General features: G+C 39.1%; 1 protein-coding gene across 2 annotated transcripts; it reads right to left on the reverse strand.

Annotated features, from left to right (window-relative positions):
• Positions 1 to 3,132: 3,132 nt before the first annotated feature.
• Positions 3,133 to 17,303, reverse strand: LOC106968050 (guanylate-binding protein 5). Of its 2 annotated transcripts, none has more exons than XM_015064408.3 (11): positions 17,157 to 17,303; positions 13,928 to 14,127; positions 13,045 to 13,172; positions 10,344 to 10,453; positions 9,887 to 10,083; positions 9,305 to 9,547; positions 8,002 to 8,282; positions 7,039 to 7,251; positions 6,168 to 6,270; positions 5,709 to 5,890; positions 3,133 to 4,284 (listed from the first exon to the last, which is right to left on the reverse strand). In XM_015064408.3, the coding sequence occupies exons 2-11, from the start codon at positions 14,115 to 14,117 to the stop codon at positions 4,168 to 4,170; spliced, it is 1,764 nt and encodes a 587-aa protein (XP_014919894.3). In that variant the 5' UTR covers positions 14,118 to 14,127; positions 17,157 to 17,303; the 3' UTR covers positions 3,133 to 4,167. The 2 variants fall into 2 exon arrangements, with proteins under 2 accessions (XP_014919894.3, XP_014919893.3); XM_015064407.3 differs by having other exon boundaries at positions 17,101 to 17,263.
• Positions 17,304 to 18,008: the final 705 nt, after the last annotated feature.

Here is an 18,008-nt window from a genome sequence, read left to right on the forward strand (position 1 = left end):
AAGTCAGGAGACTGGAGGATTACTGGATAATATAAAGTCTGATATAAATTAGGATTCTTACCCAAGCCGTAAGAAAATAGTTTCAGATCTTAAAATGGTCATTGCATCAAAAAAGTTTGGAGTTATATTCCACAATAATTTGAGTGATATTAGTCAAGGACTCATTGATTCTGTCTTTCCTGTTGTCCCCCTAAGTTTCTGTCTGGTAATTTTTTTGCAATTGGTAATTTCCAAAGTTCCTTGTCTCTCCATAAATGTGTGGTTCCAATTTCAAGACAAAGTTTAAAACTTTATTTTCTATTAATATAGTTGAGACTGAAAGTGACAATAGGCCAGGGCTACTTTGAAATTGGTCTAATGCTGAGAAATCAGCTTCTTTTTCCTATTCATTACAATCTACTGTTTATTCCAGAGAACTAAAAAGAATTCCAGGGACAATTGAATGTTTTGTGAATTTTGTGTGTAGAAGAGCTGAATTTCTTGTGCACCCTTCAAACTGCTTTCTGATAAACATATTGTCTGTAGACAAATTTGGAAATGTTGATGAAGAATAATTCATCAACAGGTGGGGGCACCTGGATGGCTCAGTTGGTTAAGTGTCTGACTCTTGATTTTGGCTCAGGTCATGATCTCACAGTTCGCAAGATGGAGCCCTGAGTTGGACTCTGCATGACAGTATGGAACCTGCTTGGGATTCTGTTTGTCTCTCTCTCTGCCCCTCCATAGCTCATGCTTCTCTTTCTTAAACATTTTTTTTTTAAAGAATAATTCATGGGGCACCTGGATGGCTCAGTCGGTTAAGCATCCGACTTCAGCTCAGGTCATGATCTCATGGTTCGTGAGTTGGAGGCCCACATCAGGCTCTGTGCTGACAGCTCAGAGCCTGGAGCCTGCTTCAGATTCTGTGTCTCCCTCTCCTCTGCCCCTGCCCTGCTCATACTCTGTCTCTGTCTCTCAAGAAGTGAATAAACATTATAAAAATAAATAAATGCATAAATAAATACATAAATAATAAAAAGAATAATTCATGGTGTGTATAAGATCATTCTGTCCCTGAAAAACAAAGCCCTATAAATCAATAATATATAAATATATATTCCTAGAAGAATATATCGTCCAAAATTAACAGTATTTCTAGTTCAATACGTTTTATAACAAAGTATATCCCATGCGTTTTTTGCTAGTTTCAAAGGCTTAGAGGGTATATTTTGTTTTTATACTTTTCTGTATATTATGAATTTCTTTTCAATGATTGAATTATTTTTATAATCATAGAAATATATATGTATATATACTTTTTCCACTTTTGTTAAAGTAAAGCACTTCTGGAAAGCTTTTTCCACTTTTGTTAAAGTAAAGCACTTCTGGAAAGCACTTCTGGAAATCATTATAGTTTTGAAGATTATCTAATGTATCACCTAATGTGTTTCAGCTTGAACCATTGCTACTCAGCACATAGATACATATATATATGTATATATTGCATGCTTGAAACAGTATGTGTATGTAGCTACACAGTATGTATATGTATATGTGTGTGTATATATATGTATATATACATATGAATATACATATGTGTGTATATATAGACTTGACACAGTGTTTATGTATAAGTACACAGTATTTATATACCTGCTAATGAGAGGCATTGTGAAACTCTTGAAAACTATATGTATACTTACCCCTCTAATACCATGAGAACCTTTGGTCTGGATTTCTCATTGTGAAGACTTAACCAGTTCAATGATAGTTTAGTCAATGTATAAGTGCTTGGATGTAACGAATGTGGGCATAGAGACTTTACCATACCACACAACTGTAAGCAGCCTAAAATTAGAGTTTTTACAAAAGGAACAGAAACCACTTTTCGACACATAGCAAGTGAGTGAAAATGGGGAAAATTTCAAGGAATATAGATAAGTGGTTAAGTCGAAAGCAAAGTAGTCGTTGTAATGCCAGCCTAATAGCAGTTCTTCTCTCGTGTGACCTCTACTTTAGTCGAGTGTAAATAAGTTGAGGCCTATGTCTTTACATAGAATCTCAACTAAAATTCCACGTAAATAAAACAGGACTCAGAACATCCAGCTGGCATTCTATCTTAGGCCAAATTCTTGATTGATGAGAAGGTTATCTGCAGGTTCTCTCTCTGCCTGCACAATCTGAGGCATGCATGTGGCATGCTGAGCACTTGGGAAGCAACTATAGCCAGTGCGCCAATGTGACATACGGAAGGACAACCTGCCGCAGCCGCTGCTGCCTTTTTTTTTTTTTAATGTTCATCTATTTTTGAGAGAGAGAGAGAGACAGAGAGAAAGTGTGTGTGAATGAGGGGAGGGGTAGAGAGAGAGGGAGACACAGAATCTGAAGCAGGCTCCAGGTTCTGAGCTGTCAGCACAGAGACTGACACGGGGCTCAAACTCACAAACTGTGAGATCGTGACCTGAGCCAATGTGGGACACTTAACTGACTGAGCCATCCAGGCGCCCCTTGCTGCTGCTGCTGCTTCTTTTCCTTCTTCTCAGCCCAAGCCTTGCAGCTGCTAGGACAGCAGACAAGACTGTCATAGCAGTTTGCTATGGATTGGCAGAAGCTAAGGAGTGGCCTTTATTTCCTTGGGTCTGTGAACCAGCTTTCCATTGTGAATCTGAGTAGTAAGAAATCCCTCAACAATGCAGTTGTGTCTGTACATAGTCAGTATTCCAAATAGCCCATCAGCTTCAGTCTTACTTAATTTTTGAATGCTAAGATCAATGTACCACCTTTGCTCTGTACATAAATCAGTGATGGATTAAAAATGGCTGCAGATATATTGCCATACTTCACAGAGTGAGGTAGATTTCATTTCTCCTGCCTTGGGCTGTCCCTAGGAACTATCCTGATCAACAGAATGCAACGAAAGGGCTGTTGAGTTCACTGGGTCTTAAGAGATCTTTAATTTCTTATTTTGCTCTTTGGAGCACTCTGTCTTGGAAGCTAGCCACGTGAGAGTGTCCTGCTGTTCAGAGGCCATGTTTGGTGCATGTAGAGAGAGAGAGAGAGAGAGCAGTGGGTGCAAGTGGATAACCTTGTGTCTGAAACATTTAGGACCTTCCAAATTTTTCCAATTTTGGAGAAAATAGAAACAAAGGAGTGCAGTTACGTTTTTGAAAAATTTAATCGTTATTTACAGTTAAAAATATATGCAAACAAATATGTTTACACAATCCATAATTTTAGAGAAAAATCAGTAGGCTTTTATATGTTATTACAAAAAATTACGATGATTTAACTTAAGCACTAAGGTAAGGATAAAATTAAATGATCCCCATCAGATTTTTTGACGCCTTATCTAGCATTCCATATACCTTTTATTTATAGGCCTTAAAGGATTATAAACATGTGACACACAGTCATCAAGTCTAATATAAATTGCCTCATGATATAAACTGTCCCATGTAAGTTATGCCCTTTGTGAGGATGAACAAAGAAAAGTCTTATTTAGCCCTCAGCTTATGGCATAGTTTCTATGCTGGTAGTTCTTTCCATCTTCTGGAGTACCCCTATTTTATTACCATGTGGGATTTTTTTTCAGCTTAAAATCTAAGCAGACTGTTTACTAACTGTACCTAGGATTCACATCATTGCCCCTAGAGCCTACACGCGCTTGAGAACCATACATTATTTCCCTAAGAAGCGAGGTTAGTTGTTCTCACCATTGGTGCCTCCCTCTGATGACATCCAGCATAAGACCACTTGGCAGGGGTGATACTCAACTCAGCCCATGACTTTGGCCAAATTCTACTTGACTTAGCTCATTGTGAATAACACCCCTTAGGCCACTTCTAATCCCCCCAATGCAAAAATGGAAAATTGGAGGGAAGAATTTGAGTTATAAGACAAAGTTTTCCCTGATGGAACCAACCCAATATCACCCCAAATAGAGACATTGATAAAATTCCCTTATTACACAATTCGCAGTCTCTTTAAGGAAGCGATAATCAATTAAACTATGGAATTATTGAAATGTACATTTTACTAATTACAAGCCTTGCAACTATATAACTGTACAAAAGTTTGATACAATAATTATGAAGTTTATTTAAGTGGTGATTGTCCCAAGTTCTATAGTTTCTCATTCTTTTTTCTCTTTAGTGAAAGTGAATGAGGAAAGTTCTGATGTTTAGCTCTTTAAAGTAAGATGCATGTATCATCTTGTGAGACAATATTCCTCTGGAGATCCTGGATTTCGTTGTGAAGTCTTCTGCGTTCATCTTCGATTTCCCTATTGAGATTTACGGTCTGTTCCTAAAGAGTGATAAGTAAAACAATTGAGTTTAGCAGGCGCTCATGTCCAGATCACTTGAGGGGAAAAAGCCCAAATCATTGATTTTTCTTTGTTTATTTTAATCCATCAGTAAATAACCGAAGACAGTCCCTGAATTCTTTCCCATTCTTGGTCTCCTATTGTCTAATCCCTCTCCCATACCTCTCTCTCTAGTTCCAGGAACATCATCTCCCGATCCCTGAAATATTGGTGACCCAAGAAATATACCCTGAGGCCCCCTCCTCCTTCTCCCCTTATTTTATACATCCTCCTCAGGTGATCTTTGTCACACCTCAACTTTAATTCTCATCTATACAGAGAGGAATGTCAGCTCTAGCTTGCAGAGGAGGGTGTGTAGGTGTGTAGGAGGGTGTGTAGGTGATCTCTACAATCACGCGAGGAGTCTGAGTCTCTGATGAGGCAATTTTTTCTAGGTCTTCACAGTTATGGGGCAGAAGTACAAGGAGAGCGAGGGGACCAAGAGCCTCGGGTTGACTATACCGCCCTTCAGTGCAGAGCTGTAATCTCAAAAGGTCTTGGAGCTTGTGCCTGGGAAACTGGGACCTGCTGGTCAACGGGCCACACTGGGGAAGTGTTGTCTCAGAAGAGTATTCACCTAAGATTTTTCCACCAGGTTTGCAGAAACAAACCATTGCAGATCCTCCTCTCTGGGAAGGCAGTTTAGGTAACTTGCTGAGTCGATATTGACATTGTGTTCTCTCTCTTTGGAACTTCATTTTTCTCATTGCAGAAATAGGGACCTAATACTTGTGCTTCGCAATGAACAGGATAGGTGAGAGCATGAATGCAAAGTGCTTTGTATAGTGCGAAATAAATAGGAGCTACTGCTTTGTGAGCAATGATAATAGTAAAGGACTGAATGAAACAAACTGCAAGTAAAGGCCTTCAGAACCAGTGATGATTAAGGCAAGGACAGGGCATAGACACAAAAAGATGAATTAATTTAATAAGGTAATCACAACCAAAGAAGACTGTCTAGAGCAATGACCAAGATACCAACAGCAACAAAAACAAACAAGTGCTAATTACCAGGGGTTAGAAAGCTCCTGGGCGTTTCACACATATTAGTGCTTATTCTGGGCCATGCACAGTTCAAAACGCAAATGTTCTCACTTAATTATCAAAATAACCCTATCAAGTGGGTATTGTTACTGTCTCTGTTTTCCACAAGAGGAAACCAAGGCACAGAGAGGATAGATAGCTTACAAGAACCATATATTTAGGAGGTGGGAGCTGGGCTTCATACCCGGGATGTTTAACTCCAGAGTCCTTGTCCTGAGCCATAATACTGTGCTGCCCCTCCCCCTTGTCACTGCTTCCTGCTCTCATCAATACAGGGAGGGGAGATGTGAGAAAACCCTGAGATGCAATAATTGATGAATACCTGGAATCGAAGTTGCAGGACCCTCTGCTGTTGTCTTAACTGGTACTCTTGGAACATTTCCATTTGTCTCACTTGTTCCAGATGGAGTCGCTGCCTTTGCTCCATCACTTGCTGGTTATACCTTTGAATCACCTCCAACCTTTGTGCTTCAATCCTTGCAGCCTCTGCTTTCACACGTGCCTCTGAGGAAAAAAGAAAATGACAACACTCTCTAGGATTAAAGGGTTTCTTCCTTCTGCTTCCCACTCTTGTTATTGCTACCACATCGTAAAGAAAATTCCCTGGAACTGTGTTTCCCTTCCAGGAAACCATATTGCAGCTGACTGTATGTGCCCTGTTCACATTTAGGAATCATCTTTGGCATTCTTGCTCCAGTTTACTGATCACAGGTGAGCCAGGCGAAATTAAGTTAAAATCTGTAGAAATGTCTGTCTCGCCTCTCCTTCGTTTTCGTCTCACCTTCTATCACCTTTTGCCTCACTGTGAGAGCCAGGTCTGTCTGTAGGATGGTATCACTTGTAGACTGTTTGGACTGCAAATATTTCTGCAGAGCTTTCTCAGCCTAGGAACCCCAAAAACATGCAGTTAGAAGTAGGAAACCGTGACAAGGAATGTTACAAGCCTTTATTTCTTTTTTGTCCCAGGATCTTTTCCTTCACGGAAGTGCTCAGCCCCATACTTGGTAAAACTGCCAATCAAGTCTCTTCTGTCACAGGGGTGGGTACAAGCCCTGGGCTGGCCAATCAGAGCATCCAAGGCCACTAGGTGCAAAGAATTTGGGTACAGGTGGGGAAATAACACGCGGATGTGTTAAAGGCGGGTACGGATGCTGGGCAAATATACTCTCTCCTGAGACTGAGGGCACGAAAGACTAGTTATGCTTGGAACTGTTGGTGTCACCCTGCTGCCATGTGGGGTGAGCCTGCCTGAGAATGAAACCAATAGTAAGGAAAACAGAACAAAAAAACTGAAGTGGAGATTGAAAAGAAAGAAGGAAGGGGGGAAATCTATGACATTGTTTCAACTCCTGAACATAGCTATACTTGCAACGACATTTAAATGTCTTGCTTTTAGTTTAAGTGAGCCAAGGAATTACCATTTTTTCTCAAGCTAGCTTCGATTATTGGGATTCTGTGCCATGTAACCAAGACAGTCCCTTCATTACAGTGAATGTTCATGGTTGCAATAAAAGTCTGGTGAGTATGGTGACATACTTCAGTTTAATTCCACAGCTATGATTAGAGTGTAAATACTTCCTTCCTGTCCTCATTGATTTTTGAAAGAAGCCCCTTAACACTTTCCTGCAATTGATAGATAGAACTCAGAATACCTGCATTCCTTTCCTGGGCTGCTGATAGTACCTTGCTTTCAGCTCTTCTGTCTTCTGAATGAAGAGAAAATGTCCTCCTGGCTTTGAATAAATCCCCTGCGTCACCTCATTTTCTAGAGGACCAAATATAGCCTGAAGTAAAGCTGAGCAACGGTTTGATGATGCCTCCATGTTCTGGTTACAAAAGTCATCCTTTCTGGCTTCTAGCAGAGTCTTCAAAGGGATAAGCGGCCATGGAAAAACTGTTAGCAGCACTTCAGCATTTCTAGAAATGGTTCTCAAGAAGAATCTTTATATTTTTTCTAGAAACTGGAGGACTACAAGTAAGACTATATCCTTCCCACCAAAACCTAGAAAAGTTCCAAAGATAATACACTGTAGAAAAATTACTTTGCTTTTGTGTGTGGAATCCCCTAAAGCCTCTTTCTTTTGCTATTTCTGCTTTGGATGTTGTCTTTAGACTACAGATCTCTAGCCCCAAGCCTTAATTTTAAATGCAACCTACTATTTGACAACATTTCTGGGGTTACCAGTGAGTAAGGGGAATGCAATACCTGGCTGGAATGATATAGTATGTGCTATTAAACCTGGAGACATAATCTTTTAGTAGGCCCATTTGGCAATTCTGTATGCTTATTTAATAAAAAAAGAAAAGCTAATGAATACCTTATGCATAAAATGTTTTAAGGGAAAAGATGACTCTACATAGGTGTAACGTGGTAAGGTAGGTTGTGTGTATGTGGAAGCTTTAGAATCTGTAGGGCCCAGAGTAGTCACATGTTTGTTTGTTTTCAGAATAACAGTGATAAGTTGATCACAGAAGTGGTAATCATTATTTTTTCAGTCTAGTGAGGATTGCTTTTCATCATTCATTCCCTGTTTGCCTTTCATAGCAATAAAAATCAACTTTGCCTCTTATGGCTCATAAGTCCCATGAACTAGATGGGGGAAAAAGATAATTACCTCTAATTGCTTCTGGAACTTTTGGTTCACATCCTTGAAAGAGTTCTTCATGAAGATTTCTATGGCCTCCCTTTCACAGGCCCCGTGTAGGTCCAGGAGCTCAGAGAGAGTTTCTGTGGGCAGCTGCACCTTCTGTTCCATCTGCTGGTCATAGTGGGCAATGGCCTTTTTCACTGCTGCTGAGTTCTTGATCTGGGCCAAGGCCACAACTGAGTTCTCCATGCAGGGCAGATCCCCACGGCTGATGGCATTAACACAGGTCTGCACTAGGCTCTTCAGGTCTTCACAGGGGGAAGAAATGCTTATATTATTTGCAAGAAAGAGGGCATGTGGCACACTGGGTAATTCTGTGCATGTTAATTTCCCAACACATTGCCTGCATTTTCTTAGCATTCTGCACACTGTTCGTGTGGCCCAACTAAGTTCCTTTGGGAAATTATGTGACCAAGAAGCAAGATTGTTCTTTTTAAGATTGAAAAGAAAGTATTCAAAGGGGAAGACTCAAGATGTGTGTGATCATCCACGTTTCATCTTTTTCCCATTGTGGAATGAGAAAACGGTTATATAAAGTTAGGCATTTTCATTTGATTAGAAGGCTATGGGTCTTTTGCCTCTTTACTCTTTCCTTTATTTCCCTCTTCCTCAGGTTTCTATTCTCTTCAGAATTACCTTCAGTCTTTCACTTCAGTATGTAAAGCTGGCATTAGTGTTATCCTGCTCTAGAAAAGCACAAAGTAAGCACATTAGATTACGTCTCCTCTACCCTTTGTTGGAACTTTCCTGTTTGTCTCCCTTGTCCTTTGCATACTTTTGTTTGCACTCAACTTCCTTCCAGAGTGCAGTAATAATTTACAGACTTCTGAGACTACAGATTGTAGGAGAAACTGGACCTAGAATTCTGCTTAGATTTCTTTTAGGGTTCTAGACAACCTGGGCCTCTGTTTAATGTTTATGTGAGCTTACTTCATTCCTACAGAGAATATATCCTCATCTTGTGTCTCCCAAAGGCTGTGATATATAATGTGCTCTATTGGTGAAACAAATGATGCCAACCCATGTGGGTTAGTCTAGTTCAATGGTGGACCACTTATGGGGAGAACTTCTTTACCTTGACCTTTTTTTCAGGGTATGTTTCTATTTTGTTCTACTTTGGAGGCATTACTAAAAACGGACTAGAAATATTTTTGGTACCCACTGGAATTTCGTGAAATGCATTTTCAACATTGACAATGGAAGGAGAAACTTTTAACAGTACCCTATTCTTTATGTTGAATTGAAGGAAAAACCTAAAAAAGGTACTCACGGGGTCCATTGACCTTGATGCCTCCTGAAAGAGTCTTAGTCTTGGAACGGTTGAAGATGTAGGAACAGAATGCTGCCACTTGTTGCACAAAATCAGGATCCAGCTCATCATTACGCAGTGTCTCAAGCTGGGCAAACTTCTTCCAGTGAGCAGGAGAGTCGAAGATAAAGCATTTCCTTATTGGAAAGAATTCTTTTATACATAGACGAGGCAAATTGAAATTTTGAAGGCTTTTATCGGTGCCTGGGGAAGAAAAAATAGGATTCATTTAGTATAATATTAACATTTGTGTTAATTTATTCTCTTCAATTAAATGGGCCTTCCACCTGATTATTTATTTCAATACATGTTCACAGAACCTAGGCAAAAAGCTAAAAGGTAACTAATCAGGGAAAGGAAAAGAAAATTTGCTCCAAGAACAGGGGAGTAATACAGTTTAATATTGATGAGTCTATTAGTTCACTATAAATTAATATTTATTTGGTAGTTTAGCCAGGTGACAATGAATTTAACTGCCTGTACACGAGAGGTAATTTCTTGTATTCTCTCTCTCTCTCTTCCCAAAACTGAAGTCCCTGTTACCTTCCTTTAGCTTCAGTGATTTCTCCAGGTATTCATCTGCTGTGATAAGTTGCCCGTCTATTTCTAGGTCTAGGTAGAAATCTCTCAGAGTCCACACTAAGTCTGGGTAGAAGTTAGCAAAGTTAGTTGTATCTTCAACCCCATCAAGATCAGGTGAGGATACTGTCCAGAGCAGATTTGACAGTTCTGTCACATAGCTGGGATGCAGTTAAGGAAAACTCATGGATATAGGACTACATCTAAGCCCATATTTAATTCCAGGTCTCCCTATACTTTTATTTCCCCTTTGGGTCTTAACCAACTCCTCATTTCATTTGTAAATATAAGGACTCTTTTTCTTGTACCTTAACACTTATTATGTTTTCATTTTTGTGTTTGATTCACAAAGACTCACAAACACAACTGGTGAATAGAGTTCTCTCTGGCTTTGGTGCCATCTTGGACCACAAAAGGATACTGCAACAAGTCCATAGCCCTCTGGTCAATTTTGTTCATAGTATTGTATACAAAGGTACTACTCAGTAGTATTGCCAGTGCAAATATCTGGGTATCATTCTTCTTGTCACCCTAGAAGAACAAATTTAAGTCATGTCTCATGGTATTCCCAGATGAACAATCATTAAAAATAGTCCCTTGACCTACAAATGTTAAACAAGACCAAAAAAACGATCGTGAGAAACATGAACTTTGAATAGTTCTATTCACATTGATAATTTTTATACAGAACTATATATTTTTAATTCATCAGTTCCTTTTATAACTAGTTAGGTATTTGAAAAATGGATAGTCAAAGTTTGTGGAGTAACTAGAATACTTAAAATCAAGATTTACATCAAAAACCAAAAACAAGTATTGGTGAGGATGTGGAGAAAAAGGAACCCTTGTACACTGTTGATGGGAATGCAAACTGGTGCAACTATTGTGGAAAAAAGTATGGAGGTTCCTTAAAAAGTTAAAAAGAGGGGAGCCAGGGTGACTTAGTTGGTTAAGCGTTGGACTTCGGCTCAGGTCATGATCTCACAGTTTGTGAGTTCAAGCCCCGTGTCGGGCTCTGTGCTGACAGCTCAGGGCCTGGAGCCTGCTTCAAATTCTGTGTCTCCCTCTCTCTCTGCTCTTCCCCTGCTCACGCTCTGTCTCTCAAAAATAAATAAACATTAAAAAAAATTTTTTTTAAGTTAAAAATAGAGGAATGCCTGGGTGGCTCATTGGTTAAGCGTTTGACTTCGGCTCCAGTCATAATCTCATGGTTTGTGAGTCTGAGCCTCACGTCGGGCTCTGTGCTGACAGCTCAGAGCCTGGAGCCAGCTTCAAATTCTGTGTCTCCCTCTCTCTGCCCTTCCCCTGCTCATGCTGCGTCTCTCTGTCTCTATCTCAAAAACAAATAAACATTAAAAAAAAAAGTTAAAAATAGAATTACCATATGATCTAGTGATTCTATTATTGGGTATTTACCCAAATAATACAAAAGAAACTAATTTGAAAAGATATATGCACCCCATATTTAGTGTGACATTATTTACAGTAGCCAAAATATGGAAGCTCCTCAAGTGTTGATAGGTGAATGGATAAAGAATATGTGGAATTTATATACAACGGAACATTACTCATCTGTAAAAAAAGAATGAATTCTTGCCATTTGCAACAACGTGGATCTAGAGGATATAATGCTAAGTGAAGTCAGTCAGAGAAAGACAAGTAATTTCTTAAATAATTTCATGAAGACATATGATTTCACTCATGTGGAATTTAAGAAATAAAACAAAGAAAAAAGAGACAAAAATAAAAACCAGACTCTTAACTATAGAGAACAAACAGAAGGTTACCAGAGGGGAGGTGGGTGGGTGGGTAGATGGATGAAATAGCTGAAGAGGACTAAGGGTACACTTATAGTGATGAGCACTGAGTAATGTATAGAATTGTTGAATCTCTATATGATACACCTGAAACTAATATAACAGTATACATTAATTATACTGGCATTAAAAAAATCAAGATTTTCAATTGTGTAAAACAAATTTGGCCTGTACACACATGCATGTATCTATTTTATTGACTAGTTATTTATCTTATTGACTAGTTATTACAGTACAATGCACAGTAATTCAGGAATGCCTGGGTGACTCAGTCAGTTGAGTGTCCCAACTCTTGATTTTGGCTCAGATCATGATCTCACAGTTCATGAGTTCGAGCTCCACATCAGGCTTCATGTTGACAGTGTGGCCCCGCTTGGGATTCTCTGTCTTCGTCTGTCTCTGCTCCTCCCCTGTGTGTGCTATCTCTCTCACAATGAATAAATATTTTTTAAAAAAGAATTTTAAAAACACACACTAATTCATATTACTGATCTTATCCAATACTCAAAACAGTGCCATAAGATAGCTTTATAACTACTATCTCCAATTGTTATAGATGAGAAAAACTAGCACAAAATGAGGTGACTGTTTTGATTTTGTGATAAATCAAAAGCAAAATGAAAACATAAAAGACTAGGGAAGTTCAAGGGAAAGATTCAGTTATGTGCTAGAGCCAGCTCTTACCAGGTCACAGGGGCTAACTGTATACACCTATTCTGAACCCGCAGTTTGTTGGAATCAGCCATGATGGGAGTATTTAGAAAACTGGCAGGTGCTACCAGTCAAGGCTTCCCCCACCCGCACTCAGTGGGCTGGTTGTTAAATACCAACACAGAAGTGGAAAAAAGTCCATGTGTCTACTGTTCAAATGTTAAGTTGGATAAGACCAAAGAGGAAATAAAAGATTTGGGGGAGTTTTGCTTGTCAAAGTCAGAGAGCTACAAGTGCCAGAACCCTGATTTGAATCCAAGATCCTCTGACCCAGAGCTCACTCCTAATCACTCTTCTCTGCAGGATCAGACTTAGGACAGTGGTTTTATTTGTATCATCTTTTCCGTATTTCAGTTAACTTCCTAACTCCATATTTTAGTGTCTTGTCCCAGTCAGTCATGATTCTGGCTTATAAATATATTTTTCTCATCTCAGATTTCCAAGTCTTGACTATTAAAAATAGAAAAGGAAAAAAAAAGGTATACTCTGTCAAGTAGAAGTACAAATTTAGAAAAACAAAACAAAACATAAAACCTCCCTGTGTAAAGAATGTTCAGAGGTGGGGAGGAATCAAAAGGGATTTCTGTTCCTTACCTTCTCTACATCTCCTAGACCCTCTGTGTCCAGAAGAACTAGGGTGTGGTCTGGCTTCTTGGGATGAGGCATACACCACATCCAGATTCCTTTGGTGTGAGACTGCACTGTAGATCCAATAGAGAAGCCTGCAAGGGGTAGGGAAGAGGTTGTAATAGAGGAGGGGATCTGCAAATTGGAGACCTTCTTGACAACTGAACTTGGGTTTAAGAAATTCAAGATGAGGACACATCAAAAACTATAACCAATATTGATCTGAATTAGAATAGAGGAATGGAAAAATTAAAATATCAAATATCATAGGTTGGAAATTTGATGTTTTTCCTTTTTACAAGAATGTCATGCTGCTAAAATTTTAATAGTTTATAATTGCATATGTAGAAATTATTTTATTGGGGCACCTGGATGTCTCAGTTGGTTGAATGTTCAACTCTTGATTTCCGCTCAGGTCATGATCTCAGTGTTGTGGGATTGAGCCCCACATTGGGCTCTGTGCTGAGTGTGGAGCCTGCTTAAGATTCTCTCCCTCTCCCTCTCTCCCTCCCCCCTTCCTTTGCCCCTCTTCCCTGTTTGTGCTCTCTCTCTCCCTCTCCCAAAAACTAAAATTTAAAAAACAATAAAAAATTATTTTATTGACATCTTACTCCTTAAGATTGGAAAGTATGCTTTTCCCAAGGCAATACTAAGGGGAAAAAAAGAGGTGATATGTCAGGAAAAGACCTCTGCCTTTTTTTCTCTGAACATAATTAGCCAGCTATGACCCAAACATCAGTTTTCAATATTCCTCCGCGTTCTCTAACTTCCTGTCCTTGCATCACCACGTTCAATGCAGGCAGTGTAGGTGGACAGAAGGGACTCCGCGGAGCTTTTTGGTGCCACTCACCCTTGTTCTTCCCAGCCAGCTTGTTCATCAGGTAGGATTTGCCTGTGCGGTAGAGGCCCACAATAGCCACCACCACGAGAGGATTCTTGGTGGCTGACAGGATCTCCAAAGCTTCCTGATTAACCACCAGTTGCCCTTCAGTGTTCTCAATGAGGCACACTGGGGCCGGCATGTGGATCTCTGAGGCCATGTTCCCTGGTCTGCAAGGGAAGAGATGAGATGGACTGAAATATCCAGTCTTACCGAAGAGAAGGTCATTTTACTTTCTGAACTTGGTGACGTACTGCTTCCCCAAATGGCCTCAGTTTCTGAAGAAAATTTTGAAAAAAGGACAGCCAAGAGGGTCAGAGTAAAAAAGCTGTAGGCCCTGAGGAGGACTATATTATAGGCTGCCCCATTGGTTCTTAAATGTTTAATGGGCATAAGGAAATCCATTTCCTGAGTTTTACCTACTGACTAGTTTAAATCTGACTCCTTCCCTTTGGTTTCTGGCTTACTTATGTTTCTTAGTTTTTACCTCCGTGAATCCTTAGATTGAATCTTTAGGACCACTCTTTGCTATATTACGCTTGCTTGGCCTTTATCAGCTTGCTTCACTCTCATTTAGGGCTATGTCTAGTCAAACCATATTATGTTAAATCTTGCCATGTCATTATGTAGCACTAACAAATCATAATTGTTTACTTGTAGCTGTACTTATAAGGAATTTTTTTGTATAGCTATAGTAGTGCCTTCAACCAAAACTTCAGTGCATAATTGTCTTATGAATGAGGGAGTAAGTGAAAATACTTCTTAAAGAATACTTGACCATTTATTTTCTAACTTCTAGGCATCAATTCCTCTAACCTGAAGAGTTCCTGCTAAAGCATTTTAGGCTATCTGATACTCAAGCAAATGTTTGCTTTTCTGCTTTGCCTTATAAAGGGCAATTTTCTTCCATTGTAGACATGGTTATTTACTACAGAAGCTAAAAACCCAATATCTGCTTGGCTTTTTCTTTCACTAAAATCATGCAATGAAAAATTATGGATTCCCTTATTAGCCAGTGGTAAAACTGCTTTTTAAAAATTATAAAACCCCCTTCTTCCCTCTTCCTTATAGCTAATGCACTGGAAACTATTCAGGTGACAAATAAAAACAAACTGGTTAGGAGCAGATCATAGGTGATCCTTTGCAAATGACATAGCATCATGGACTCGGGAGCCAGGAAATACCCAGGCCAACCTGAACCCAGAGAGGGATTCCATGATTTTACAGACTCATATGCCAAGTCTCTTTCCATTCTGACATATATCCAATACAGTATTAGTACCTTACATTTGTAGATTTCTGGTTGCCTGATTTGTATCAAGCAGGGATCATAATCATTTTTAGACTACAAAGATATGGGGAACTGGCAGTGATGATCTACAACAATTATCTAGGAAAACAGAAGGTACACAATCAGTCTGTTTGCAGATGTTGGAGGCTTACAAGCTGTTGTGCTTTGGGATGATGTCGCTCATGGGAGAGGGAGTAGATTTGTCTGAATATTGAGAACCCCTGAGGAATAATTTAGTACTGTGTATTTCTATTAATAGAAGTATTTTACACATTGCTCCCAAATGATATCTGGGTGGCATCTTAATACTTTAGGAGAGCCCAGTCTCCAAAATATCTTTGCAAATTCAATGTGTTCACACCGACATATAACTATTGTTTTGCCATCCCTAACCCGAACTGTGATGTGTGCTCTGAGATGCATCCTTCTTTTTTTTTTTTTTCAAAATATGAAATTTATTGTCAAATTGGTTTCCATACAACACCCAGTGCTCATCCCAAAAGGTGCCCTCCTCAATACCCATCACCCACCCTCCCACTCCCCATCAACCCTCAGTTTGTTCTCAGTTTTTAAGAGTCTCTTATGCTTTGGCTGAGATGCATCCTTCTTAATTCTGTTAGAACCTCATAAACTTTTGTAAATAAAAACAGTGCAAGAATGGATACACACACAAACACACACAAATATACATTTTGGCTTTGAAGTAAGGCAGGCTTGATTTTCAGTACCAGCCCTACAACTGGCTATCTGTATGATGCTGGCATTTCTACTCAACACTCTTAGCCTGTTTGTGAAAAAATGGAAGTAAATAAAATAGTTGTATGTACCAGTATAACTGCTAGCTTAAAAAAGAGAGCTGCAGGAGATGGGGAAAAAGTATAAAGAAGGAAAATGTGAGGAAATATAGGAGAAAAAGTTCAGAAGTACTAAGTGATGAGGTATCTAGAAGAAACCATCTGTTTTCAGCCAAACAAGTCTATTTGGTTTTGTTTGTAATTGTTGCTTTTTGCTTTTGTGTTGTTTTTGGTTTGAGTTTGGAGGAGGAGGAAAAGCTCTTAGCAAGGAGACAAGCGGAAATCAAACAAGAAGGAGATGCCTGAAGCATGTGCCATGATAAGAAATTCAAAGGTGTGAGTTCTAAGGAGCGATCAAAATTGCCAGACACTATGGACGGGTCAAGTTGGGCAACTGGAATGAAGTGATTCCATAATAGTAGAGGCAATAGAGTAGTAGAAATAGAACCTAGCACAAAAAGCTTTAAGGAATGAGTGTGAGCCAAGGAGTCAAAATCAATTAATCCAGTACTATTTCTAAAGGAAGAAATCCACCTTCAAAGTACAAGACTATGACTAAAAATGTGCAGCTGTTTTCATTAAACCTCTTCATTGGTCACTCCAAGTTTCAATTTTTTTCTTTTTCCATTTTTAACAATGTAAGCAAGCTGTTTGCATTGCATCTCATTCATTTCTCTTTCTCACAAAAATAATACAGTCACAATTCTTCAAACATTCAGGCTGCAGCTTGAGGTAACTTAATCAGGTTTTATCAAAAGACAAAGGTAACATAAGTGGCAGTTATGACCTCCATAGATCCTAAGGTGGCAAAGGGAGGAAAACAGTGTTAAGACATTTTAGATTGTCAGTTTAGTCCCCACACATGCCCATGTCTAATTCATCAATAAGCAGACATAGCTGGGGCTTGAGGAACTCTGCCACCTGTCTTACAACACCACAATTTAGTCTTTAATGACATCTAATGGTGCACATCAGGTTTCGGCTGCATATCCTGGATAGAAAGTTTTCAAAACATTCTGACCATTGGCAAATCTTCTCCACCCTTGCCCCAATCTTACCTTAACTGTAAAATTAGTAGCAGAGATACTTTAGAGCAGGTAAGAAAGCTGCTTACATGAAAATGTGCTAGGAGTCCCTTGTTCCTCAGTTTAGCTGTGTTGGTTTCTGATATACTTCTTACCCAGTCCTGGGGATTTCTTACCACCACCCACTCCCCCAGACCTTCAGAGGTCAGGTGATTAGAATATGAAATAAAAACCAAAAGTGGTAAGTCTTCAAAACCTCACTACAGAAACTAAAACCACAAAGCAAGCTCAGTAAGTCGTTTCAACGGTAACTTCCTGAATATTTCTCACTGAACAAGCTGGGTGTATTTGGCCTGAATTCTCAGAAACTGCATGTATTAGTGGAAGAGACTGTTTTGCAACCTTTGAGACTGCAACTTTGAGATTGCGGTCATTTGCAATTTTTTTAATACTCCAAGTCTTGTCCTTAGGGCTGTGAGAAACCATAAGTCCACAGTTACAGTGAATATAACCCCAAAGTATGTATGAATTTTGTGAATATACTATTTTTGTTTGTTTTTAAGGAAGCAGCCATGCTATGCAACACAGAGAATAAATTGTATAATTTCAATGACAAAAGAAAATTAACCTCCTGAGTTAAGAGATAAATGCTGAAAAATTTTTAACAACTTAGAAAATGATCAGTCATTACTGGGTCAACAGTTTTTTTTATAACTGCATCTTTCATAAGTCAGGCAAATATTCAAACCAAACACTTTGAATATCTACTGCATACTGCAGTGTTAAAAGACAAGCAAGAAACAAACAAGCAAAAACATCATAATCTCTGTGAGGGAATTTCAGCCTAGATAAATACAATCTGCTACCTCCTCCTTCCCTCTAAATCCTATTCTCTGACTGGATGAGTTCCAGTGCCCTATCTTTGAGTTTGGTGATTCTTT

The sequence above is a fragment of the Acinonyx jubatus genome, chromosome C1 (genome assembly GCF_027475565.1).
Source record: "Acinonyx jubatus isolate Ajub_Pintada_27869175 chromosome C1, VMU_Ajub_asm_v1.0, whole genome shotgun sequence".
NCBI lineage: Eukaryota > Metazoa > Chordata > Mammalia > Carnivora > Felidae > Acinonyx > Acinonyx jubatus.